General features: G+C 37.6%; 1 protein-coding gene across 2 annotated transcripts in view; it reads right to left on the bottom strand.

Moving 5' to 3' along the window:
* Nucleotides 1-2,922: 2,922 nt before the first annotated feature.
* TRIP11 (thyroid hormone receptor interactor 11) overlaps nucleotides 2,923-26,989 on the bottom strand; it is a 70,234-nt gene continuing 46,167 nt past the window's right edge. For both annotated transcript variants that reach the window (XM_038544115.1, XM_038544114.1), the window contains exons 16-21: nucleotides 25,382-25,481; nucleotides 14,517-14,598; nucleotides 13,576-13,690; nucleotides 13,046-13,162; nucleotides 11,333-11,477; nucleotides 2,923-6,282 (exon numbers count right to left, since the gene is read on the bottom strand). In XM_038544115.1, coding sequence (XP_038400043.1) covers nucleotides 6,062-6,282; nucleotides 11,333-11,477; nucleotides 13,046-13,162; nucleotides 13,576-13,690; nucleotides 14,517-14,598; nucleotides 25,382-25,481 — 780 coding nt within the window. In that variant the 3' untranslated portion in view covers nucleotides 2,923-6,061. The remainder of the gene's footprint in view (nucleotides 6,283-11,332; nucleotides 11,478-13,045; nucleotides 13,163-13,575; nucleotides 13,691-14,516; nucleotides 14,599-25,381; nucleotides 25,482-26,989) is intronic.

Consider the following 26,989-nt stretch of genomic DNA (forward strand, 5'->3'; position numbering starts at 1 on the left):
CAAGGATGCCAAAAATTTTTCGAAAGACACATTCCATGTAAGTTTTCAGAACAAAAAAAATCACCCCCTTAGTCCAGAACGTAACTCCCATCACCGTCAGCCCTTTATTCAGGGAGAGAGCCTGAAAAATCCCCTTTAGAAAGGGATTAACGTGTTGACTCCCAGATGTCCCCTGATTCTTTAAATACACCTCGATGGGAGAAGCTGCTCAGGGCCCTGAAGCAAGTATTTACCACCTGTTTTTCCAAGTCTTTTCTGTAAAGGAAGTCACGTTTCCCTTCCCTCCTTGGGACAGACCTCATCCTGGGGAAGTGTTTGCCTTTGCCCAAGGGTCAGAAGAAGGGCTTGAGGTCGGTTTCTGCCAGAGGTGTTTCCCAATACTGTGCCCTACAACATCCCATTGCCATTGATTGTATTTTAGATCTATTTTTGAAGGTTTTATTTTGAAAGTCATGTCTACACTCCACGTGGGGCTCAAACTCACAGCCCCGATATCGAGTCGAATGCTCCACGGATGGGGGCAGCAGGCGCCTTTAAGTGCCACATATTCCAGAAGACAGTGATGTTGCCCACGTGTTACAGGCCAACCATATCTAGGAAACAACTTTACCAACTGTTACATCAAGTCCACAGTGTGGGACCCAAGGAATTTAACAAAAATCCCCTACCCCTGGACAGGCAGAACAGGACTAACTCCATTCTGTGCTACACCCGCCACCTCCCCTATGACCCCCACATGACCTGCTTATTGCTTAAGGCGCTCCCCCACCCTAGTCAAGCCCCTGAGCACACCCTTACCGGAAACCTGCTCATATAGGAAGGCGGAACCCCTAACCACCAAAGAATGTAAACCCCGCCTTTTGCCCACCAAAACTGCACACCAATTCTGACCAGAGTGATAGGCTAGTTCAAACGGTCACTATAAATTATAATTCAATTGGCCACCTGCGTGTGGACCGACACGACTGTGCAACTTTCTGTGTGTGTTACAATCTCATTGGCCACTGGCCCCTGCTAAAACTGCTACGCCTCTTAACCTCAGGGTCCAAGTCCCTGCTCTGCTGTGTTGGGTACACTTGGACCCAAGCTCGAGCTTGTACCCTCGTGTGCTTGCATCGGTGTTGGCTCCTTGGTGGTTTCTTGGTTACACAATCTTGGGCACAACACACAGTATTTTCAACCTGGACTTAATTCCCAGGGGTGGAGGAGCCCTGGAGCTGGGGAGGGTGCCCTGTGAACACGGCCCCTGATGCAAATGGTCAGTGCTGGTACCGTGACACAGCCCAGTACCCACTTTTTAACACCGGGAGGCCTGAAAGGCCGATGCCCAAGAATAACCGAGGCAGAAACCCAACTAGGGGTTCAAATATTTGCCTTCAGTTTTTATTTTCATTCTTGAATTTTTCTTTATCTCCAAAACAAATACTGTTTTAATTATCGTGGATGATTGATTCACTGGATGCATTAATTATGGCAAAGCCACACTATAAACCTCTCAGATGTGCCCTGTGTTCACATGACCTAAGTCCCAAGGACAGGAAACAAGGTTCAGGTTCCCAACATTCTAGATCCCCTGAGAGCTGGGTGAGGGCAAGAGCTGCTCGCTCTTTATCTGACACAACCTGCCAGCTTGCTTCCTTCTCTAAGCACTAGTCCTGCTCAGGCCTTCCCGCTCCCACTGCCCCCCCCCCCCCCCCCCCCCCCCCCCCCCCCGCCCCAGGCACCTCCTGCTGCTTCTCAGTCTCCCCTCCCCCCCAATCTCTCTGGTCTCAGAGCCTCCCCACTCCCTCATTTTCAGCCCCACCTGCTCGGCCTGCCCTGTCTTCCCTCCCTCTGGTCTCCATGAGGGCGGCCTTCCTTGCCAATTCCCCCTCCTCGAGGACCCTCCCCACAGGCCCCAGCCCTGGCCCCCCGCCCCGTGGTCTGGTCTGTGCTGGGCCCTTCCAGGGCCACTCGCACATGCTACCGCTCCCAACCCGGTAGGCCTTCCCTCCTCCCCCCTCCTCCTCATATCCTTTGTCTCTCGAGGTCTGACTTCTCAGAAGAGCCTCAGAAGAGCGGCCTACAAACAACTTCATTGCTCAGCACTGACTGACCACTGGACAATACGGCTTTGGCTTCTGCCATTCTATGAACAAGGCTCAAACTCAGCACCAACAACCTCCTGGGCCCTAAATCCAACGGACTCTTCTTCGAACTTACCTTGCCAGGGCGCCAAGCACTTCACACTTCTGATCTCTTCCTGCCTTCTCGGAACAACTCTCAGCTTCAGTAACACCCCCACTCCTGACACTTACCCACCTTTTTGGCAGTAATAATCACAACTTCTAAATTCTGTGTAGAACCACAGGCTTTATAAAGCATTTCCATAAGTTGTACATGTATTCATTTAATATTGCAATGAATATATGTCATTTGATCATTTACTATGTGGGTATTGGACGATGAGAGAAATCAGTCCCACAGTCAAGGCAATTTTGTTAAAGGTCCCAGAGAAAAGGTTGACCAGAATCAGTACTCCATCTCTCAACTTTAAAAACCATGCTCCTTCCAATATTACCATCACATGAACGGTTAAAAATATTCAAGTTTCACATCTCAGAAAAAAGGGAAGACATAAACCAATTATCTTGCTGAAAAACCAAGAGCCCAATGATGCCTATTACCTCTGGATGAAAATTAAAAGGCTGGCTAAATAATACCTCCCAGATCCTCTTTTTATACTAAATCTTCAGCATCTATTAAATTGTTCATATTTAACATTTCCACGGCTCACATCACATAGTATCCTAACAGCAACATCCGGTGAACACTTGAAGACATTAGCTTCCGTAGTTCATCAACTGCTGCTATAAACAACATGTGTAAGTCATTTCTCCCCCCTCTAAAGAAAAAGTCAGCAGCTGTTTGCTAAAAAAAAAATTTTTTATTGTGGTTAAAGACATTGCCAACTTACATATATCATTTTTATTTGGAGGATTTTTTTTTTGTTTTTTTTTTTTTGTTTTTTTTGCCTTGCAGTGGTCCTGAGGAATTCAGAAATGCATTGACTTTAGCTCTATAAAACATAACCCAATAGTAAGGCTGGGTTGTAAACTTCCCACATTTAGATATTTCCCTAAAAACCAAGACAACTTATCAAGTTTAATTAGAGAAACCTTAATAAGTTAAAAAGTAAAGACTAGCAATCACAAATGTCAGAACATTACAATACCATTACCTTTTCCATAGGAATATATAAAATAAGTATCAGTTATACTTACTGGATATTTACAAAGTTAAAGGAAATTTTTGTGGATGGAAGATGTTTTAAATGAAAAACTTCATTGGCTTGAAAAAACAGATTAAATTCTTTAAGTCTGACGCATAATGGCACTTCCCTGCTAATTCTCATCACTCCCCTATCCCTGAAGACGGAATTGTTTTCCATCTACTGGCTGGATAAGTATTTTGAGTCTTTTTCCCCTTTTCAATTAACCATTAAAAGGTTAAAATAAACAGGAGGCTTTATTTGCAGAGGATGGTTAATATTTTAATTGGCTGGCTTTAGGAAAGTCATTCCTTTTCCCCCATGTTTTTGTTATTTTGGTTTTCTACTTTCTTTTAAAAATCAATAATGGCAGGAACTAAAACTCAACCAACCATGATACAAGATTATATTAAACTCAAACTCAATGGCTGGATGGCTTTTCTACTATATTATAGCAGTTGAAAACATTAGGAATGTTATGAAAAACTGGCAGCTGAAGCAAAAATCAACCACAGATTCTAGTAAGTTTAGAGAGAAGTAAACAGTAAAAGGACTGTAGTTAAAATATTGTAGTAAAAATACTGTTCGCCATGTCCTATTGCTAACATCACAATTATATGCTTCATCATTGTATGGTTACCAAGATTCCTTGAGCAGATGGCTCATCTCTGACACAACTTGGTTTCAGAAAGTAGATGAGTTACGTCTGGTTTAGATCAACAAACACTTAGTATGCATACCACTGAGCTATAGTTTCAACCATGATACAATGAAACACTGGATACTACAGCTTGAAGACAAGATCACATACTTAAACAGCAGCCATGGAAGGTCATGCTGTCATGTTTAGATATGCAATCCACCCGTAACAGCTTTCAAACTTACATGAAACTATGGGGGTGAGGGTGAGAATACTCAAAAGGTCATAAAAGGCCTTTAAAATATGATGATATGCTACCTAAACATGTACCATGCATCTTCTTTTCAAATTAAGACAAAACTTTTTTTGTATGTTCTCTTTCTTCAAAATGAAGAATCATGTATCTTTTTTTTTTTTTTTAACTTAGAAACTTTTATTTCAGATGCTCCACACTGACATGAAACTTTAATGGCAAGCAGCAAATAATTTCAGATGGCCAGTGAAAGCATCTCTGGAAGGATCGTATAGAACCTAAAGGGTAATAATTTCATAGAGAAATAATAATGGGCAAAATGGACATGAGGCAGTTTGGCAGTTCTAATATAGAACCAGTACAACTTCCTTTAAAGTGTACTTAACAAAGAAGAGCGATATAAATACATTAGCTCGGGACACAGGTGATGTTCTGAGGCAGCAACATCTCAGCTATTAAGCATTTCAGAAAAACAAGCTTTACCCATCCGCACATGAAGACTTCTGATCTTCTGATCTAAATACAGTAGGCAGTTAATCATAGCAAAATTTACAAACAATCAAACTGAGCCCTGGCCAGGGCTAGGCCTATTTACATATTTGGATTAGTATTATTTTCACCTTTCCTTGTTATACAGATGTTTCTATTTTAAAGGCATACTGAAATTTACAAAATTTGCAAGAAATGTCTGTAAATGTACAACTCCAACACAACTAATACAAACATGACATCTTGATATAATTAAGTTCCAGGTCAAGATTTTTTATGACAATTTTATAAAAAATTAAAGAACTATGCCCTTCCTCCTCAGTTTCAAACACCTGATGCTGGTGTTATTGACACTACCCTCAGTAACCAGGAGGATGGGGGGGGGGGGGCTGTGCCTCTTCTATCACACCTCGGACTAGAGGCAGGAGGTATCGTACCTGTTTAGTGATATTGCGGATTGTAGGTACGTAAGTGCAGCTGTACGACATAATGCTTATATAAGGGTTGTGTGCGTGTGTGTGAACAGTTTTGAGATACCTGTAAAAAGATACCCTAGCTCTTAAAACTAAATCGTATCTCCACTGTTATGTACTCGACATTAAAAAGGAACGAATTACCAATACACATAACAACTTGGATGGGTCTCAAGAATTATGCTGGGTGAGAAAAAGCCAACCTCAAAGGTTACGTACTGCATGAGTCCACTTACACAGCACTCTTGAAATGACAAAATTACAGAGACAGCGCACACTTGGCGGTTGCCAGAGGTTAGGCGGGTTGCAGGTAGGGAAGGAGGTCACGACTACAAAATCCAGCAGGACCGCACGACAGCGACTTGAGAAATTGCTCAGTATCTGTACTGTTGTGGTGATCACGGCAATCTACACGTGTGATAAAATTGCATAGAACCAAAAATACACACACATTCCACCTCAGGACACCTATGTTCTCCCAGGGACAACCCTGTTGCTGGCCTATCTACACAAAGTTCTCTCAAGAAGACTTAAAAAAAAAAAAGATGATCAATACATGCTTCAGATCAATTGTTTGCACTATACAGATAAGCCACTATTATTTTGTTCTTCTTTTTGTAAATCCCTTGACTTAATACAATCTTTTTACTCAATTAAGACTTGAATATAATCTTTCCTAATATTTTTCTCATTTTTTGTAAATTAAAAGATCAAATGATTCTAGCCTAAATTAGGTCAAATAAGGGAAAAAAAAGCATACAATATAGCAAACACTTCGTCCTGTGACACCTGCAATTTCTAAAAGCAAAAAGAATATTTTATTAAGTTCAGAGAATGTACAACTGCAAACAAACACATGACTTTTTCTGAAAGGCCACTTTGTGATAAAGTACATACACATAGTGTTCATGGTTTCTTTAAAGTGCTACATATGTTGTCTCTGGCTTGAGAATCATCTATTGCTTTAAAAGGTCTTTCAACACAACTCCAGCACTGTTGTCAGGTGACACCGGCAAAGGTGTAAATGTGGGCAACACGTCTGAGATGGGCTTCAAAAGAAGATGCCCAGGCCCACCAGGTCCAAGTCCAGCTGGGTTAATGAGAGGCACAGCTGCAGAGCGGGGAGCCAAGAATGGATTCACATCTGTTCTCCTTCCACATCTGGACTCTGTGGTTTCTAAATGATAAGATACAAGTTTTTCAGTCTCCTATATATTATTTACTTAACACTATAAATGTGTTTTAGGTTCCTAGACTTGGATCCTGAGTAAATTTAATTCCAATGCTGCTGGGTTCTGGATCCGCTAAGCAGGGTCTATGACATATAAAGGGTAAAAAAAAGACAAGCTAGGAAATGAGAGGAATGGAGAAAGAACAGGGGAGGGAGGAATATCGGTATGCACGCCTAATACTTTATTAAACACATTAATATTGTTGTTTGATACTTGAATACCAGTTATATAACTGATGAACTACATTTACTGTAATAACAGCTTTTCAGAAGGTGTTTTCTATGTCACAATGCAAATTTTCTAGCTATTCACCTGAAAGATGGAAGGACTTAAGAACTCCTGTTCCTCAATAATTATGAAGGCCATGAAAAAAAACTGGTACCAATACCACAGTGATAGCAACCAGATTTAATATTAATTTACCCAAAGAAAAACAATATATGCATTACAGTACCCAATCCTTTTTGTATTTATTTTTTAAATATTTTATTTATTTATTCATGAGAGACACACAGAGAGAGAGGCAGAGACACAGGCAGAGGGAGAGGCAGGCTCCATACCAGGAGCCCAATGCGGGACTTGATCTCAGGACACCCTGAGCCAAAGGCCTGAGCTGCCCAGGTGTCCCTCCTTTTTTAGGCATTCAAAGGCTTGAAACAATTCTTCATTAGATTATTTCTCTATAAAGTACACTAAAACCAGTTTTTGTTCAAATGGGGATGTGTTTATGCCCTAATGTCCTGGTGGATGGAATTCAGCTTTATTACTCAAGACTAACTACTTCACTGTTAAGAGACAAGCATCATTCAGCAAAGGGAAACTCCAATAAAAAGAAGCCTCTAAAACAAAGAAAACATTGTCACAGATTCATCAAATCAACTTATGGTGGAACACCCTGGGTCCCTAAGCTTTACTTCCCTGTGAATGACAACTTTCCAAATTCTGGAAAAGCTTCTGGTGCTCTTTAGTAAGCATTGATCCTTGTCACACTTCCAAATCCAGGATTAAAGACTAAGCTTGTTTCTTGGTTTTTTTTTTTTTTTTTTTTTTTTACTGAAAACCCTGTACCAGCTCAGAACATCACTGGCTTTCATCTCTGATCAATCTAAACTGGGCACATGTCTTGATAAGTGAAAAGGGCAAGAAAAGGAAGAGGGAGAGGGAAAAAGGGGAAGGTATGGAGGGGGAAGGGAGGACAGGGAGCAGGAGAAGTTGCCACAGTGAATTTTGGAAGCCACTTAAAGATGCTACAACCTAATGTAGCAAGACAAGAAGTGTTTTTGCTATACATAAAAGTGAAGACATTTAACTAAGTTTAGTGACCAAATCTTTTACCATTTCTTTCAATAAAAGTTAAGAATAGAAAACTCAGCTAAATGACTTTTAAGAGAATTTTTTGAATTTCAGAATATAAAATAATATTTTATCCAAATTTAAGTATCTGACATGAAATAAAGCTGAGAGCATATAATAACATACAGTCCTAGCAAACATTTTAGTTTGTATTAAAATAAAAAGATTTCAGATAAAAGAGAGACTTTCCTTTAAAAAAAATTTTTTTTATTGGAGTTCAATTTGCCGACCTTTAGCATAACTCCCAGTGCTCATTCTGCCAAGTGCCTCTCCCAGTGCCCATCACCCGGTTACCCCAACCATCCGCCCCCGCCCACCTCCCTTTCCACTACCCCTTGTTCATTTCCCAGAGTTAGGTGTCTCTCATGTTTTGCCACCCTCACTGATATTTTCACTCATTTTCTCTCCTTTCCCTTTATTCCCTTTCACTAATTTTTATATTCCCCAAATGAATGAGACGATATAATGTATGTCCTTCTCTGATTGACTTATTTCACTCAGCATGATACCCCCAGTTCTATCCATGTGGAAGCAAATGGTGGGTATTTGTCTTTTCTAATGGCTGAGGAATATTCCATTGTATACATAGACCACATCTTCTTGATCCATTCATCTTTCGGTGGACACCGAGGCTCCTTCCACAGTTTGGCTATTGTGGACACTGCTGCTATAAGCATCGGGGTGTAAGTGTCCCGGCGTTTCATTGAATGTGTCTCTTTGGGGTAAATCCCCAACAGTGCAATTGCTGGGTCGTAAGGCAGGTCTCTTTTTAACTCTTTGAGGAACCTCCACACAGTTTTCCAGAGTGGCTGCACCATGTCACATTCCCACCAACAGTGCAAGAGGGTTCCCCTTTCTCCACATCCTCTCCAACATTTATTGTTTCTTGTCAATGTTCACCATTCTCACTGGTGTGAGGTGGTATCTCATTGTGGTTTTGATTTGAATTTCCCTGATAGCCAGTGATGCAGAGCATTTTCTCATGTGCATGTTGGCCATGTCTATGTCTTCCTCTGTGAGATTTCTGTTCATGTCTCTTGCCGATTTCATGATTGGATTGTTTCTTTGGTGTTGAGTTTAATAAGTTCATTATCGAGCTTGGAAACTAGTCCTTTATCTGATAGGTCACTTGCAGATATCTTCTCCCGTTCTGTAGGTTGTCTTTTACTTTTGTTGACTGTTTCTTTTGCTGTGCAGAAGCTTTCTATCTTGATGAAGTCCCAATAATTCATTTTTGCTTTTGTTTCTTTTGCCTTCATGGATGTATCTTGCAAGAAGTTGCTGTGGCCAAGTTCAAAAAAGGGTGTTGCCTGTGTTCTCCTCTAGGGTTTTGATGGAATCTTGTCGTCTCACACACATTTAGATCTTTCATCCATTTTGAATTTATCTTTGTGTATGGTGTAAGAGAGTGGTCTAATTTCATTCTTCTGCACGTGGCTGTCGAATTTTCCCCAGCACCATTTATTGAAAAGACTGTCTTTTTTCCAGTGGATAGTCTTTCCTGCTTTGTCGAATATTAGTTGGCCATAAAGTTGAGGGTCCACTTCTGGATTCTCTATTCTGTTCCACTGATCTATGTGTCTGTTTTTGTGCCAGGACCACACTGTCTTGATGACCACAGCTTTGTAGTACAACCTGAAATCTGGCATTGTGATGCCCCCAGCTCTGGTTTTCTTCAATATTCCCCTGGCTATTTGGGGTCTTTTCTGATTCCACATAAATCTTAAGATGATTTGTTCCAACTCTCTGAAGAAAGTCCATGGTATTTTGATAGGGATTGCATTAAATGTGTAAATTGCCCTGGGTAACATTGACATTTTCTATTATTAATTCTTCCAATCCATGAACATGGAATATTTTTCCATCTCTTTGTGTCTTCCTCAATTTCTTTCAGAAGTGTTCTGTAATTTTTAGGGTATAGATTCTTTACCTCTTTGGTTAGGTTTATTCCTAGGTATCTTATGCTTTTGGGTGCAATTGTAAATGGGATTGACTCCTTAATTTCTCTTTCTTCAGTCTCATTGTTAGTGTATAGAAATGCCACTAATTTCTGGGCATTGATTTTGTATCCTGCCACACTGCTGAATTGCTGTATGAGTTCTAGCAATCTTGGGGTGGAGTCTTTTGGGTTTTTTATGTACAGTATCATGTCATCTGTGAAGAGGGAGCGTTTGACTTCTTCTTTGCCAATTTGAATGCCTTTTATTTCTTTTTGTTGCCTGATTGCTGAGGCGAGAACTTCCAATACTATGTTGAATAGCAGTGGTGAGAGTGGACGTCCCTGTCTTATTCCTGATCTTAGAGGAAAGGCTCCCAGTGTTTCCCCATTGAGAATGATATTTGCTGTGGGCTCTTCGTAGATGGCTTTAAAGGGAGACTTTCTAATAAAGAATCTGTTTATAGTCTAATGAATTATATTTCAGTTTCAATTCAAGAAAATTTACTGCATGCCAATATAGGAGACATGAATATAAATAAACTGGCCCTTCCAACCCAGTATATAGAAAACTATGCATACAGATGGCAGAACCATCAAACAAGTTACTTCCAGGCACATCTTCTAACATGTAAGAATGCTTCAAAACATTCTTAGATGTCTAAACCAGTTTACTAAACTGCTTTTATAAATATTATTGACATAACCAAGGTTTGGTTACTGAGTGTAACACTCAGATGTGCACAGGGAGAAAACTCTTTCTCTAAACTACACTTTGGGTTTTTTTGAAGGGTAATTTGCCATTATATTTTAATTCTCAAGAAATGTCTATATGTAGGTATTGTACTTTCAGAAATTTATCTTAAGGGAAACATTAAGGAGGTGTACAAAAATTTATAAGGATGTTCATCACAGCAATATTTATAACAGAGGAACTGAAACAATCTGAATATAAACTATACTTTTTTATAAAAAAAAAAAAAGATTTTATTTATTATTTGAGAGAGAAAGGGAGTGAGCACAAGGAGGGGGAGTGGCAGGGAGATCCGCTCCATCCCAGGACCCTGGGATCATGACCTGAGCCAAAGGCAGATGCTTAACCACACTGAGCCACCCAGGCACTCCTATAAACTAGACTTTTAACCCTAATTTAGCAATAAGCACCATTAGTAGGAAAGAAAAACAGGTGACTAAGCAAAGGTTTACTGATTCACCACACTTCCAAGACTAATTCAAACTGGCTTATGCAGAGAGAGGAACTATTCCACTATACAAAGGAAAAATATTTCATATTGTTTAGGTTAATCTAAGCTAATTAAATACCAGATTGCTACATGAATATATGAAGCCAAAATCTAATGCCTTACTGGAATTCTGGAAGAGGTCGCTGCACCTTTTTTCTTTTTTTTTTTTTTTTTTTTTTTAATTTTTTAAATTTATTTATGATAGGCACACACAGTGAGAGAGAGAGGCAGAGACACAGGCAGAGGGAGAAGCAGGCTCCACGCACCGAGAGCCCGACGTGGGATTTGATCCCGGGTCTCCAGGATCGCGCCCTGGGCCAAAGACAGGCGCTAAACCGCTGCGCCACCCAGGGATCCCCACATTTTCAAAAACACTAAAAACTTAGTATCACTGCAAAGCACAATCATAAATTAAATATTCAATTTTTTTAATTGTAGAAAAAAATAAATATCTGGTTTTACCTTTAAAACTTTCTGATACATGTATGACTACTTTTCTCCTTCCTGGTGAATCCAGAGGTTTCATATCATGAACAGAAAGCTTTGGTGGTGGAACAGATGGATGAGATTCTGTTTCTAGAAATTTAACAAAAAGTTCTGAAAAAGACTAAAGAAATAATATTTGGGTTATATTAGGCAGATATTAAATTACATTCACTACAACTAAGAAAATGTATCTGCTACCCTAATTAAATGTCAAAAACTAATCATGTCTTCTGAATCACCTCTTTATATAATTAAGCTTTATATGAACCATTAAAACCACTAGTGCTTATGTTTATCAATTAAAATCTTTAGCAATTCAATCAGTAATGTTTGATGACAACATCTGTTACAAACCTTAGTCATAATTAGCTACCCAATGACACTCAGGTTTGCCATCGATGGCACTTAAGGCGTCATCTTAAATCACTCTAGTAACAGTCTACATGGACATGAAACACGATATTGATAGAAAACAAGTATTAGTCATATTTAATCAATCAGTGAATAGAGCAAAAGCTCACCATAATATCAGATAAATAATGCAGTGTAGACCTCTCCTTTATTTTTATGTAATCTCTACACCCAGCATGGGGCATGAACCCATAACCTCAAGATCAAGAGTCACCTGCTCCACTGACTAAGCCCACCAGGCACCCCTAAACCTTTTCTTTAAAATAAATTTCATGCCACTCAATTTAAATAGGGTATTTTTTATCTTCAACCAGCTCTGAGTATGCCTTCTATCCTCAATGTCTTATTAAAAAACAAAGTAAAATAAAGAAATAAACTCCACATTTTAATTCACAGCTACACAATTTATTTATTTTTAGTTTTTCAGTTTTTATTTATTTATGTCATCTCTACACCCAGTATGGGGCTTGAACTCACAAGATCAAGAGTCATAGGGTCTGCCGACTGAGCCAGCCAGACAGCCCAAGCTACTCAATTTGTGAATGCTCATTCAGACTACCACGCACTGCGTTTTCACGTTTATTAACTGCCTCCTCTTGCCAAGATACAAGTTCATTGAGGGTAGGCACTTTGTCTTCTGGTTTGCTGCTGCATCCCCAATGCTGAGAATAGTCTGATACACAGCAGGTGCTCAGTAAATAAGTGCTCAATGACAGGCTGATACAAACAAGAATAAAATAAAGCCTCTGTCTTTAAGAATCTCATAATTTAGTAGTAAGACAAATGTCTCTGTGCCTATAGCAGCATGATCAAATATAAAAATACTTAATACTTCGAAAACCAAAAGTACTGTATAAATAAGAAGCTAAAGTAAAACATATATGCAATAAAATTATTTATTTTAAAGATTTTATTTACTTATTCATGAGAGACCCAGAGAGAGAGAGGCAGAGACATAGGCAGAGGGAGAAGCAGGCTCCCTGCAGGGAGCCCAATGTGGGACTCGATCCCCAGACGATCCCCAGACGTGGGATCATGCCCTGAGCCAACGGCGTCTAGACACTCAACCACTGAGCCACCCAGGCATCCCGCAATAAAATTATTTAAACTGGCTTATTATCCTTAAGCTAATCATCTCTCTGGATCTCAGTTTCCACTTCAAAATAAAAGGGCTGTATAATAAAATAACCTAAAAAAGAAATCTGATTTTTGCAAATAAAAGTGATGCACAGTCATTTCACCACTCATATTCAGAGCAAGAATAAAATTGGCTCTTACGCTATTAAGCACAGATTGTTGATTTGGTCTCAGAGGTGTGTTGGGGACACTTTTTGATCCTCCTCCAAGCCATCCAGTCATCCACCTGGTAACACCACCCTGATCTTCATGAAGCAACTGAAAGATTATTTTAAAGCGGAAAATATTATCAATACAAGAAAAAATAAGAACAATTTTAACATGATTTCAGATAGTAGCAAACTGCTTTTCAAGTCCAATTCCTAGTAAATGTTTCCTACTTCCTAGGAAGCTTCCTAGCTTCTCTCAAAGCTACAAATCTCAAGTACTATCTCAAATCCAAGTGGAGATGTCTCAAAATTTCAACATTCTAATAGGAAAGATGGCTTATTAGTGACAAAATGAGTATTATACAAATTGAACATATCCACCTCTTCACTGTAGTGTCAACTGTTCTATTTCCACATTACTAAGAAAAAGGAAACATATAATAGAGAGTAAAAGACAATTTTATATAATGACACTGTTGGAGTTATAAATGTATTCAAAATGGTTCTCTGTCGTCCAGTTACCTGTTCCATTTCCTCCCTCTTGATACCAAGGATGCTTCCCATTAATCGTAACACCTCGTGGCGCTGATGCTTTGGTGTGTGGAAATGTCCAATGAAGAGGTTTCTCATTAGGACTCTGAAAATAAAGGCAGGAACAGCTCAAGGTAGCTCAATAGTCATCCTCATATTTAGTGTATCCACACAATAAACACTAAACATACACGTATTTGATAAGACTTAAATAAGTTAACAAAAAAACACTAAACAATAAAATATTTCGAAGTACTTAAAAAAAAAACTCTTGACAAGTCTCATCAAAGAGACTCAAATAATCTAAAAACCTTTTAAATAAATACCTTTAAATACCTTTTAAATTAAACATCACTTATCACCCACTCACTTTCTCCAACCACATCGATCAGCTGAGATGGTACTTGGTGACTCTCACTCAGTGTCTGTCTAGGTTCTGCCCTAAGATTCTCCTGATGTCTCCCTCCTCATCTCAAATGGTGAGGACAGCTCTTGTGCTTCACAGGTATGCTTATACTTCCCTACTCACATTTTATTAAAAATTCGTTAATATCTAAATCTTTAAAATATTAATTATATGTTACATATATACCTAGGTTTCAGACCTAATATATTTAAACAAGGTATGTTCATTTAAGGAGAGCTAAAAAAGAATGCTAAGAATAAAACTTTTTATTTTCTAAGTCCTTCATATTATGGTGATGTTTTAACTCATCCATATGGTTTTAAGAAAAAGAATTTGAGCTGGGAAAAATCCATTTAAAAACCAAGAGAAGTTATTCTACTGACTCCTCATAAAAACAACCTATACCTCATCACCATACAAGAAAAGGCTTTTTCAAAAATCACGTATGAACACCTACATGTAGAACCTGTTTTTACCATAAAGGTAATCTCCATAAAATTCATAAAAGTTAAAAGGCAAAGCATACTTGTCCACTTTTCCTTCTGTGCTGTTTACTAAGTTCATCAATTTCTTTTGTACATCATCCAGCATTTCTTGTCGGAGTTCATCTGTTTTAAAAACATGTGAATAAAGAGTGAATAAAGACAGTCATTAACTGATTAAAATAGCCTGGATGAATATATGAGATTTATAGCATCTTTCCTGCAAATTTTGTGTATATGTGTGTGTGTATACACACACACACACACACACACACACACACACTTATTCTAATTAGTAATACTGAATTACTTCCATCTCTTCTTTGATTCAGGGAACTGGGCTTTCTGGTATAGAAATAACCTAACAGCTAGATATGCATTGATTCACACAGTTTATCCCCAGAAAGGATTCAATTCTTTAGTAGAAAATTTAAAAACCAAAAAGGGGTTTCATTCTCTTCAGAAACTTAATAGCAAAAAAGAAAATTTTCACCACTGCTTCCTTACACAAAACATTTCCAGAGCCACTCTGGGGAGAAATGGAAAGGACAATTTTAGATTTTCCTTTTTCCATTTTCCTGGCTGGACTTTGATTTTTGGTGAGGTAAGAAGAGTGTTTAATACAACTAAGAGCATGGCTCCAGATGCAGCTCACAGGACAAAGTATTCTGAGGTATATAGGTTGCAAAACACAAATCAGATCACTGGTTCTAATATACTAAACAAGATAACTATAGCTTATTATGACTAATTCAGAAGAATGCTGAACTATTTTATTTTATAATTCTTATTTAAAAAGGAAGCAAATCTGTAAAATCTTGGTGGAACGGCTGGAATCCAAGCAGTACTACAGGCAAGGTCTAGAATTACAACAGTAGATACCCTGTTCACAAATCTGAACGTACCACGGGGCCAAGGATTCCCAGACGAAGGAACTCTGAGCCAGACCCATGAAGCTTTGATACCTGTCACCTCAGAAATAGATAGTTTGAGCTGAAGGAGATGCTTATCAAAGCTAGATTACAAGTTTGTTTCTGAAAGAAATGAAGAGATTGCTCTGTAGCAGAGCTCTACTTTTCAAATCAAGGAGCACTCCAATCCAAACACTATATTCTGACCTCTTTCCACAAAACTACTCTTTGAATTATGCTGCATTTTCCTGGTGGTAGCTGGATACAAGTCCTCTTGTCAGATACAGGACTCACAAATATTTTCTCCCATTCCATGGGATGTCATTTTGCTTTCTTGATGCTATCCTTTAAAGTACAAGAGTTTTCAATTTTGATGAAGTCCAACTTATTTTTTTTTTAATTATTTTTTTGTTTGTTTGTTTGTTTTTATTTTTTCTTTTGTTTGTGCTTTTAGAGTCACATCAAAGGAATCAATGCTTAATTCAACAACACAAAGATTTACTCCTGTGTATACTTCTAAGAGTTTTATAATTTTAACTCTAAAGTGCAAGTCCATTTTGAGTTAATTTTCATGCATGGTGTGAGGTAAGGGATCAATTTCATTCTTATGCATGTAGATATCCAGTTGTTTCCGCACCATATGCTGAAGAAACTATTCCTTTGGCACCTTTGTTGAAAACCAAATGATCAAAAAATGTATGGTTTATTTCTGGACTCTCAATCCTACTGCAAGACTTCTGCAGATGTTTTTTCTTCACCTGAAGAGCTCTTTTCCATCAGGACTGTTTATTAACTCCTATTCACCTTCACATCAAAGCTCATAGATCACTTCCTCAAATTTTCTCTAAACCCTACAGATTAGGACAGATTCATCTGCTTTATGTTTCAATCTGCCTTGCACAATGCCTAATATTCTGATTTAAAGTACCAAATGTATATACAAAAATGTTCAGTTTAACTGTTTGTAATGGTTTCTGGTTCTTCTAAATTGCAAAATGTAATTCATATAATAGGCTAACTTTACCAAAATAGAGATGGTTGCCATAACCATACTATAAAAGCAAGGTTTGTATTCGGAAAATCTACTACAAACATTTCCTTTCCTGTCTTTCCAGCAAGGAATTTAAACTTGGACATTAAAAAAAAAGAGAGAGAGAACAAGATTACTATTAAAGTCTGAGTCAGTAAAAGACATTTTAGGTTCTTAATGTGCACCTATATACTATGAGCACTACATGGTGCTATTTGGGCCATTTCTAGTACTATATTCTGAATGTAAATAGAATTCGCAATTATTCAGAGGAAGAATATCAGGTAAATTAATCTCCTGCTGATGTTCTGAATTAACCAATCCCACTCATGAACTACAGTTAAGAGCCAGAGTAACTGAGTCTTGGGCAGAGTAATGGGCACAGTCTTCTGTTTCATCCTCCCCCACTATGGAGAGGTAGTAGAGAAAAAGGTCAAATTTAACTCCACCTTCTCTTTCTCTCAGATTTCCCTTCTCCTATTTACTTTCTTCTAAAATTAATGATTTTTATATCAATTATATAACAAAATAATATTCTGTATATTGGCCTATATAAAATGTTACTTAAAATTAACCTCACCTGTGTCTTTTTAACATGGCTACTAAACATTAGTTAAATTATACATGTGGCTTGCATTATATTTGTATTGGCTAGCACTGCTTTGGAGCATAACCAGTACCACTACAGTATACTCTCTCTTACTAAAAAAAACGAAAGATAAAACTGAATGATAGACATTGTCAGAGAAAAATTCATACAGCAAAGAGTTGATTTTGCTTTGATTAAAATTTTAATAAAATAAATTAGAAAAATTTAACCTTGCTCTATAAAAAAACAGATCAAGAAATCTGTCTTAATAAAGTTGAAGTCAAGGGGTGCTGGGTGGCTGAGTCAGTTAAGGGTCCAACTCTTGATCTCAGCTCAGGACATGATCTTGGGGTCCTGGGATTGAATCCTGCATCTGGCTCCACAGCGGGCTTTGTGCTCAGCAGGGAGTCTCCGCTTGAGATGCTATACCTCTGCCCCTCCCCCTACTTCCTTCCTCTCTCTCTCTCAAAATAAGAAAAACAAATTATTTTTAAAAATTAAGTTCAAAAAAAAATAAAAAAAAATTAAGTTCAAATCAAAGATATTTTCTTGATGAAAATTTATTGATATTAGTATAATTTTGATTAAAATCTCTGTTCTGAAAGGTGGGGTGAAAGCATCCTAATGGCCAAAATAACAGGGAAAATTTTCTTAAACTCATCTGAATACAAGTTAGTCCTAAATTAATGTGATAGAAAATTGATAACTCTGCATATCCTGCATGCATGCAGAGGGCTGTTTCAAATTCAAGCAGTAGTTTAAACATATTCTGATATTTGAGTCTACAAAAAATCCCTCAGAATTTGGGGTGAGGGCTTGGAAGAATGGTATTAACTAGGAAAGATTTAGGAAAAAAAGTCAAACACTGACTTCAAAGATCCCTATGGACTTCTCTTTTTCTCTAGGCACCCTTATTTTCCTCCCATCAGAGATCCTGAATATTTCTCCACAAAAACTGAACACTAATTCAAACCACAATTTGAAATCAAAACTGTATTTATATGGGCAGACAAAATAACGGTTATTCAGAAATGGGTTTTAAGCCAAATATAATATCCCTGTGAAATAATCTAGCAGGCCAAAATAATTCTTTGGAAGTTAAAAAAAGAAAAGAAAAGGTTAGGGGATACGCTTTAAAGTTGAACAATAAAGCAACTGAGATTTAGTCTAGCTTAGGGGAAGAGTTACTCTAGACACATGCCATCCTAAAAACCTGCCATCTCACAGCCTCTTCTCTGTAATGCCTAGAGATGACACTGTGGTCTTCATCACTTGATTTACACTCAAAATTGAACATAAAATGTAACTGACTACAACAAATAAGTCCATCATAACTTTACATTTTATTTGTGATTAGTGACACTGCACTAAAATACTGTCTTCAGAGTACATTATAAAATTAAGTCACACTCTTTACAAAGTCATTTGGCTATTGCATGACTTAGCTCCCTTGGACAAGACTCAAGTCAGATTTATTTAACAGTCACCTGACAGAGAAAACAAAGGTGACTGGAACGGGACTTGAGGGTCAGAAGACCTGCATATGAATCACGGTCCCATAACAAGACTTGGATATGAACCACGGTTCTTTCACCAGGGCCAGATGTTGTAGCCTATTTTGCAAAATATGCTTAATATCAAAGTATTTTGAATCTACTGATTAAATGTGACTTTTCTAAACAGTGAAGTGCTATATTAAGCATTAGCACTCACTCATCTGATTTCTAAAATAATTCAAGAATTAATCTTTTAATCTACCCCTAACCAATACCAATAAGGAATCACTTTAGTTAATATTAACTCTGATGATTTTGCCTCCATTTTGTCTTGTCTTCTTTATGAACCATGGCAAAGGAGCCAAGAGAAGGAAGAAAAAATGTTAGAAAGATGATTTCATTTATAGATATGCTGGCAAATAAACTGGATCTAGTGTCTTACTTGTACTAGTTACCTAAAAAATGTGAATCTTAATACATTAAATCCAATGAGGAAACCTAGCCTCTTCATTTAATTAAATATAATCAAAGCAAAGGTTGCAAATTAGTCTTTTTATCACAGAATTTCAACAACATCACTTCTTTATAAACACCAAATAATAGTTTTTAAAGGCATTTTAATAGGGACACCTGGGTGGCTCAGTGGGTTAAGCGTCTGCCTTCAGCTCAGGTCATGATCCCACAGTCCTGGGATTGAGCCCCACATCAGGTTTCCTGCTCAGCAAGGGAGTCTGCTTCTCCCTCCCTCTCTGCCTCTCCCCTCCATTTGTGTACTCTCTCTCTCTCTCTAATATAAGGAAAAAAAATTTTTTTTAAAAAAGGTATCTTATATTTAACATTTGAAGTTAAAAGATAATGAATGGCATCTGCTTTGTCTTTTAATTTCTCTCAACCCGTTTCAACCATATAGAATTTTAAGATTTAGAGTACATGGTGAGTGCTTTTATTCCATAATTATAATTATTAATTGATGAATGAAAAGTAATTTTTGAAATTCCACTTCCTAGCAATGAACTCATAGGAAAAAAATTTATTAATACAATATAAGCTCATTAATTTGAATTTCACTAGGTCAGAATCTGACTACATTGAAATAGCAACATTGAGGTCTCCTGGATTATTTGTACAATTAAATTAGAGTTACTATGTACATTTAAATGAGGTTTTACATAAATATCTTTAACTAGATCAAATTTATTTTCCCTCTCTACCCTCCTCTCTCAATCCTTTCCTATGAATTCAGATCATTTGTACTGCATTTTGCCATATCAAAACAAACCACTGAATACTGTGAATCAAATTACATATTTAATTTTAAAAGGTTCACACAGACCAGTTATATCCCAAAAGAAAGGGCTGCAATTTTGAGAAAAGTAAACCCACTGTAATAATTTTGCAACTTACTGAATATCATCATTACTACAGAAAATAATGACAAAAGGGTTTTCTAGGCTTACAGGCTGACCCTCAACTCATTTCTGAAAGCTCCCTGTTGTAAACAGCACCGACTAAATTTGGCCCAAAGAAATGTTTTTTCAGCCTGCACGGGGTGTTTTAATTTGGTATCACATAAAAAATTGGAATATTTCACATAAAAGTCTACATTTCCAATGTCTCTTGAAAGATCTGGAGATTTGACATTAGGCCTACAGGCCTGCATGGCAACAGTCAGATGGAGCCAAGAATTTGCTACCTCCCTAAGGAAACTCCAACTCACCACTGTCTCTACTTGGTCCTATTTGTTCTTTTATATTATTACTTGGGACCCCAGTTTACAATCTGTGTTTGTGATCCATACTTAGGAGTTTTATTTCACCACATATCCACTTCCACCTATGCCTTCCCTTTGGTCATTCCCAGTCCACTGGCTCTTCAGCCAGTTTCCAAAGTAAGCTGCATAGATTCACATGAATTGCTCCATCTATTTAGAATGCTCTCCCCCAACTCCCTGCCTGCTTCACTGTACCTATTCATCATTCAAGTGAGGTCAAGTATACCGTTCACTAGCCTTCACTACCCTTCACATCACCATCACCAAGCTGAATGAATTGTTCCTTCTGTTTGAAACAGTATCAGTCACATATCTGTGATTACATGTATTCTTCCCCTCCTTGCCAGACTACAAACCTCCTGAAAGTACCAGTCCCCAACCTTTGTATTTCCAGTGCCTATTTCAGTGCTGGGTACACAGCAGGAAACAATGAATTTTTGATATGTACATGAAAGAATGATTGATTTCTCCTCAGGAAGGGAGAATATCTGGGAAAAATGGAACAAAAGACAAAAAGAAGAAATGATTTATGTTCTGAATTACTCTGTCCATATGAAGGAAAACACACAAAATGCAATAACCAAAAACATTCCCATCTCGATGTAATTTATTTTAAAACACACATTTAAAAATAACCATTAAGTCAAAAAGGGCTTAGTTATTCGCCTAATTGATATAAACTTTTTTTTTTTTTTTAACTAAAGTCCTGGCATTGTCTAGTATACCCAGATGTTTATATCATCACAAATAATTTTTTTAACCATTTATGGCAATTCAGAAAACTGCATCTGGTATTTCTTATATGTTTCCTCTAAAATCACCACTTCTGCCAAAAACATCTATAAAGAAATCCCTCAAAAGGTTTGGGTAACAAAGCGTCTGGGAATGTTTCTGGCCTATGTTCAACAGGACATTATATGTTTTCTTGTATAAATCATGTCCTGGAAAACGGAATGTCTTTATTTAAAATAAAAACTCCACCATCTAGCACCATAAAAGTGGTTCCATGAAAAACATTTTAAACCTCTTTTATATTTGTAGTTTTAAAACATATTTTTATGCTTCATATTACAGAAGGTTTACTGGGGCTTATTTTATACGTTCTTCTAGATTTTCTTCAAGGAAAAAAAAAAACACTTAAGAAAATTTTCCATTCTCAACTTAAGAGACTTTTTAAAAAGCAGGCACCAAACCTTCTTTATTTTTTTTATAAATTTATTTTCTATTGGTGTTCAATTTGCCAACATATAGAATAACACCCAGTGCTCATCCCCCGAAGCTTCTTTAAAAAAAAAAAAAAAAAAAAACTTTTTCTTTTTTAAGTGGGCCAAAAACCTTGTGTCACTACAGGTTCATCCTTGGTTGGAAAAAAAAAAAAAAAAAAAAAGTACCATTCTGGTGAGTGATGTTAATAATGGGGGGAAGGGGTTATATGGGAAATGTCTGTACCTCAACTTTGTTATAAATCTAAAACTACTCTAAAAAGGTAGTCTTAAAAAACTAACAACAAAAACAAAAGTCAGTTATGGGGCCCTTCCCGGTGCAGCTCTATACTGGCAGATATACTGAAAGTTACTCGCAATGCTAGAACCTAAATTTGTATTGTTTATGAAAACTTAACTTTTGTGTATCATAAAATAATTGTTAGCAAAATGAGAACTATTTTGTGCTTTCTATTTCAACTTTATCCATCATTTTCATTTAAGCAGGAATTTATCTCAAAGATGATGGCAGAGAACAAGTGAAAGAAGTAGAAGGTCAAATCCGGGCATAAATATAGCAAGACGATGTATCTTTTAATGGCTCAGCTATGATCTTGGTTTCCAGAGGTGTGTATTTTCCCATGTAGACAATTCCACAGAAATTCTGAACTCTGATCAATTCAAAACAGTGACTCAAAGACTACGTCCTCCTATCTGCTCCACAGAGGACGAGCATCTTAAGTTTGAAAAATCAGTAATACAGGATGGTGTGTGTAGTAAGTCTTTGGAACTATACTGAACAAAAATATTTTCAGGTAAAATGCTGAAAGAATAATTTCTAGAAGGAAGCAAAGCAACATTTCTTCTACCAGCCACATTATCTACTAAAATATAGCACCTATAGGATCTTAGGGTTTCCTTTACAGTTTAGGGGTAAAATCTCCCTACTAATTTAGGGCTCTGCTCAAGTTGCTTTCTTCCATGGAATGCCCTGACCCTCAAGGAGATTCTTAGAGAGTAAATATGTGCTGTCTTATGACCACTGCTGTGTGCCACTGTTTTACACTGTGAACCTATGCTGTATCTACACTGTTACTTTCTTCACTAAGCTCCTTGAAAAAAAGGATCCTCTCTACTATCTCACACAGCATTTAGCATGAGGCCAAGTAGTCGGTTCTCATTAATTACTTAATGCCTGGTAAGGTATCTTCATACTTTTCATACAAGGCCTGTAAATACCCTGAACCTAGAACTGCAGTTGCAAGTACATACACAATTGTGTCCTCTAAGAATGAATAAAATCGTCAATGATCTATTGCTTTAATACTGGTGTTATGTGTAATATCTCCCTTTTTATACGTTTGACCAGAACGAATTATCTCATCTCCAGTAGCAAGAACATAACTAAGCAATTTGAATAAAATACCACTTTTAAAGAGTTTCCCAATATTGTTTAAATGTTGAAACTCCATATCAACTAATCATCAGTACAGATGCTTAGAAATAAAACAATACTTTGCTTCTATAACTCAAGTCTCCATGTACTTTCTTGCAACAAAAGCCAATCTGTCTTTTTCAAAATTGTTTCTCCTGGCAAATATTTTCGCTGTCTGGCCAAGTTTCGTGTTAAAAATAAAGTACAGTATTACAACATCAATCAACATTTAAAGTACTTAATGATCTATGAAAGAAAATATACAGTGATTCTTTTGAAACAACCAAGCCAATCAAGGTTTTATTTATATTACCAAATCAAGAGAGCAGCTTTGAGAAAATAAAATCACATTTGTGTTTACAGATATAAAAGCAGTATTAAGCACTACGGTAATAAAAGAAAACAGATTGTTAAGAAGAAACAAGAATGTAAATGGCAAGAATGACTTAAAGACACAACAGAACAGTCTCTTTACTCCCCTTCCTGTCTGTGCAACACTGGCCTCTTGCCTGTCCTCTCAAATACCAGTTGTGTAAGCATAATCAGAGTTTCCTGCACCTAATATTTGCCCCACAGAATGAGTCCAAAGTTCCTATGCATTTACACTGAATGGTAATTGTCATTTTTTATATCAATAGGGACCAAAGCCACCTAAGCCTCGTCAGATATAATAATCTAAATCTGAAATATTCTGCTACTGGGGGTTTAAATGAGCGCCTGAATGAGTACAAAGTAGTACAAGGACTCTGATAATATTTACCAACTACAGTAAGTCACAGAATTTTTTTATCTTAACATCATCTGCACGAAACGACTCGAGTAGGTCTCTAAAAAGGGATGTGGCCTTAAACATATAGCAGCATGCCACAGAGCAATGGGGTGTCACAGACCAATGTGTTGGCTCAGAATACTGCCTTTTCACTTGCAGCAGTTTAGCACTACCCTAAGCTGTCAATTCTCTGGCTAATCCCTTGGGTATCCAGTGTGTCTTCTCTGGGTTGGCCATATATCTGCAGATATTGCTATAGTTGCTCTGGCATTTTCTCAGTAAGTACTGCCTCTCCCTACGAGCAACCATATCAACACAATATATAAAGGCACAATATATAAAGGATGCTGTCCTATATTTAAAGGAGATGGAAATACACAGAACAAAATACAAGTCAGATTATAAGTAACCATTTTCCTGACAGGATAGAAATAAAGTAATACGGAAACATCATGAGCTTTGGTCAAGGGTAAGAAGATCAGAGTTCAAACCTGAGTTTCTTTGACTTATAAAATGAAATTCCTATCAACCTACTCTAGAATTGCTTGTGAAGACTAGACATAATGCAGTATAAATAGCCCACGATACTCAGTATGTAATTGTTTCCTTGCTGTCCATTTCTCGCCCCCATGAGAGTTAGAATTCCAAGGCTGGCCAAGTCTGACCAAGTAAGGGCAATTATTTGCCTCAGAAGCAGATTACCTTGAGGACACCTACCTCACGTGATGTACCTTATTGTTTTTTGTAGTCCTACAAATCTTTCATCTGCGGTCTGCTGTCAGATTCAGGACAACTTCCTCTGGTTTGTCCGTTGGTACCCATGCTTCAGTGCTTCCTGCTGGCTTGCCTCTTTAGTGTTCAAGTCCTTGTTTCTGTCATCTGACAGCATGTCCACTGTGCCATCTCCTCCTAATTTTGCCTACTTCTAATTTCTATTTTATGTTAGGTGGCACTTCTTAATTCTTTAATTACATGCCTTGGTGCTTACTGTACCCAACCCAGCTATGTAAAGGTGGTATACTTCTAGGTTCCAGGATCACCTTAAATATTTACCTACTGAATGCAGCTCTAGAACAGCTCAACTTCCAGGGGCCTTTAAATCAGAGATTAAACAGAGACCTGCAATCTTTGTCAGCTGTTAGATTCAACAATGCATTATAAACCACCTGATTACCTGAGGCCCAAGTGATAATCCTAAGCATAGGAATCACCTCAGGGAATTGGCAAGGCTCATATCTTACAAGTACTACACAATCACATAATGAGTGCCTATAGGTAGAGCACCACCTATAATCATAAAAAGCTAGTTATAGCCAGACGTTCATTCCACAAGAAGTTACTCTATTTCTTGAGAATAACACCCTGATATATCCCATTGCCTTAGATAGGATGAACACAGAATGATTACGGAGGAGTCCTAACCATAAGAATCAATTCCCTTGATGGTCAATAGGGTGACAATCAATACAACTGGACAATCAATACAATATGCAGGAAAACTACCTGGATAGCCAGGGCCCACTTTCAACTCTGGTTTCACTCAGACCATATTAAAATTGAATCAAGCTGGTCATGGGTGATGGAAACGGAAGTCACAGCCAGGGGAAGTTGGTCTCACTCAACTGTGTGGACGCACAGGAGAAGACTCCATCTGATTCAACGCTAGCATCAGAGGGAGAAAAATAGAAAAGAAAAAAACCACCTACTTTGTTTTTTAAGTTCTTCAATTTGTTCTTCCTTTAAATCTAACTGCTCTGTAAGTCTTGATGCTGAATCCAACGCAGCATTTGCTTCATCAAAACGCTCCTGAGGAAGAAAAGTTCATCAAAAAGCAGCTTGCAAAAACTATTTCACAAACTACATTGCTGGCAGCCAGAGTCGATCGACCTTCTTCGCTTCAGCTAATGAAACTGTGCTTCTGTGACCTTGGGCAGGTTCACACAGGAAGTATCAAAGTCAGAGCCCATACTTCACAGAGTAAGCATACTACCTCCCTTAGAACTAAATAAGAGGATGCTTACTAAAAGACAATATGGTGACAAAAGTTTTAAAAAGTGACAATAATAAGAGCATAGAAACTACAAAAAGCAGATATAAGAAGTTAAGAAATAGAACAAATGTTCTCTTTAATTTTTGTGAGTCTGACAGGTATAAAATGACATTTCATTACTACTTTATTATTTTAATTTTTATTTCCCTAACTACTAGTGAATTTGAGATTTTTCCATGTTTATAGGACAGCTAGAGCTGCTTTTCTGTGAAAACGTCTTTGCATACCCTTGCCTGTTTCTAAGCTCACCTTGTAGAGGAGACGAGAACCCTTTGTCATCAGGGCTACAAGTGTTATTCGCCAGATCTGCCATTTATCTGTTGACGGCATAATACCTTCTGCCACATAAAAGTATTTAAATTGTGTATACTCAAACACGTCCTACTCTGTTTTCACAGCTTCCTGAGTTTTAGTCTTGGTCAGGCTCCTCCTTGCCACTAGACTCCGCATGTACTCTTCCAGATTTTCTGGCAAGGTGGTTATTTTGTTGTTTTCAGTATTTACATCTTTCAAATAGTGTTTCTCAACAGGTTTGCTTTTGGCATTCCTGGCTCCCACCCACTAAATCCAGTCACTGTTACATGGTAAAATAGTCCCAGATCTCCAACACCACTCCCAGTTGAGGATCCAAGCTTTAATACAATTGGAATTTACTTCTGCATACGCTGTAAGATAGGGATCCACTTTTATTTTCTTCCACACAGCCACATGTGGCAACATCATTTATTAGATAATCTATCCTCTTTCTGTTAAATTGTAACTAGAGTTTGGTTTTAAATTCTCAAATATAGGGACACCCAGGTGGCTCAGGGCATGACCCCAGGGTTCTGGGATGGAGTCCGGCATCAGGCTCCCCGCGGGAGCCTGCTTTTCCCTCTGCCTGTGTCTCTGCCTCTCTGTGTTTCTCATGAATAAATAAACAAAGTCTTTAAAAAATAAAGTAAACTCTCAAATATATCCTAGCTTCTATATCTGGATTCTCCTTCTGTTTGACAAATCCAGTCAATATGCTGTTTATTAACAGCTCCTCACTGTTGTTCTTTCACACAATTTTCTTGGCTATTCTAGAGTATTGGCCCATGTAAGTTTTAGGCCAAGCTTTACCATCTTGAATCAAAGTGAATTTTTCTGATGTGTCCTCTTAGATAGGCTACAGCCCCCAGTTAATCAACCATAATTTAGATGTTGCTGTGAAGCTATTTTGCAAATGTAATCAAAACTCCTAATCAGCTAAATTTAAGGAAGGCATTTATCCTGAATAATC

This window comes from Canis lupus, chromosome 8 (assembly GCF_011100685.1).
Source record: "Canis lupus familiaris isolate Mischka breed German Shepherd chromosome 8, alternate assembly UU_Cfam_GSD_1.0, whole genome shotgun sequence".
NCBI lineage: Eukaryota > Metazoa > Chordata > Mammalia > Carnivora > Canidae > Canis > Canis lupus.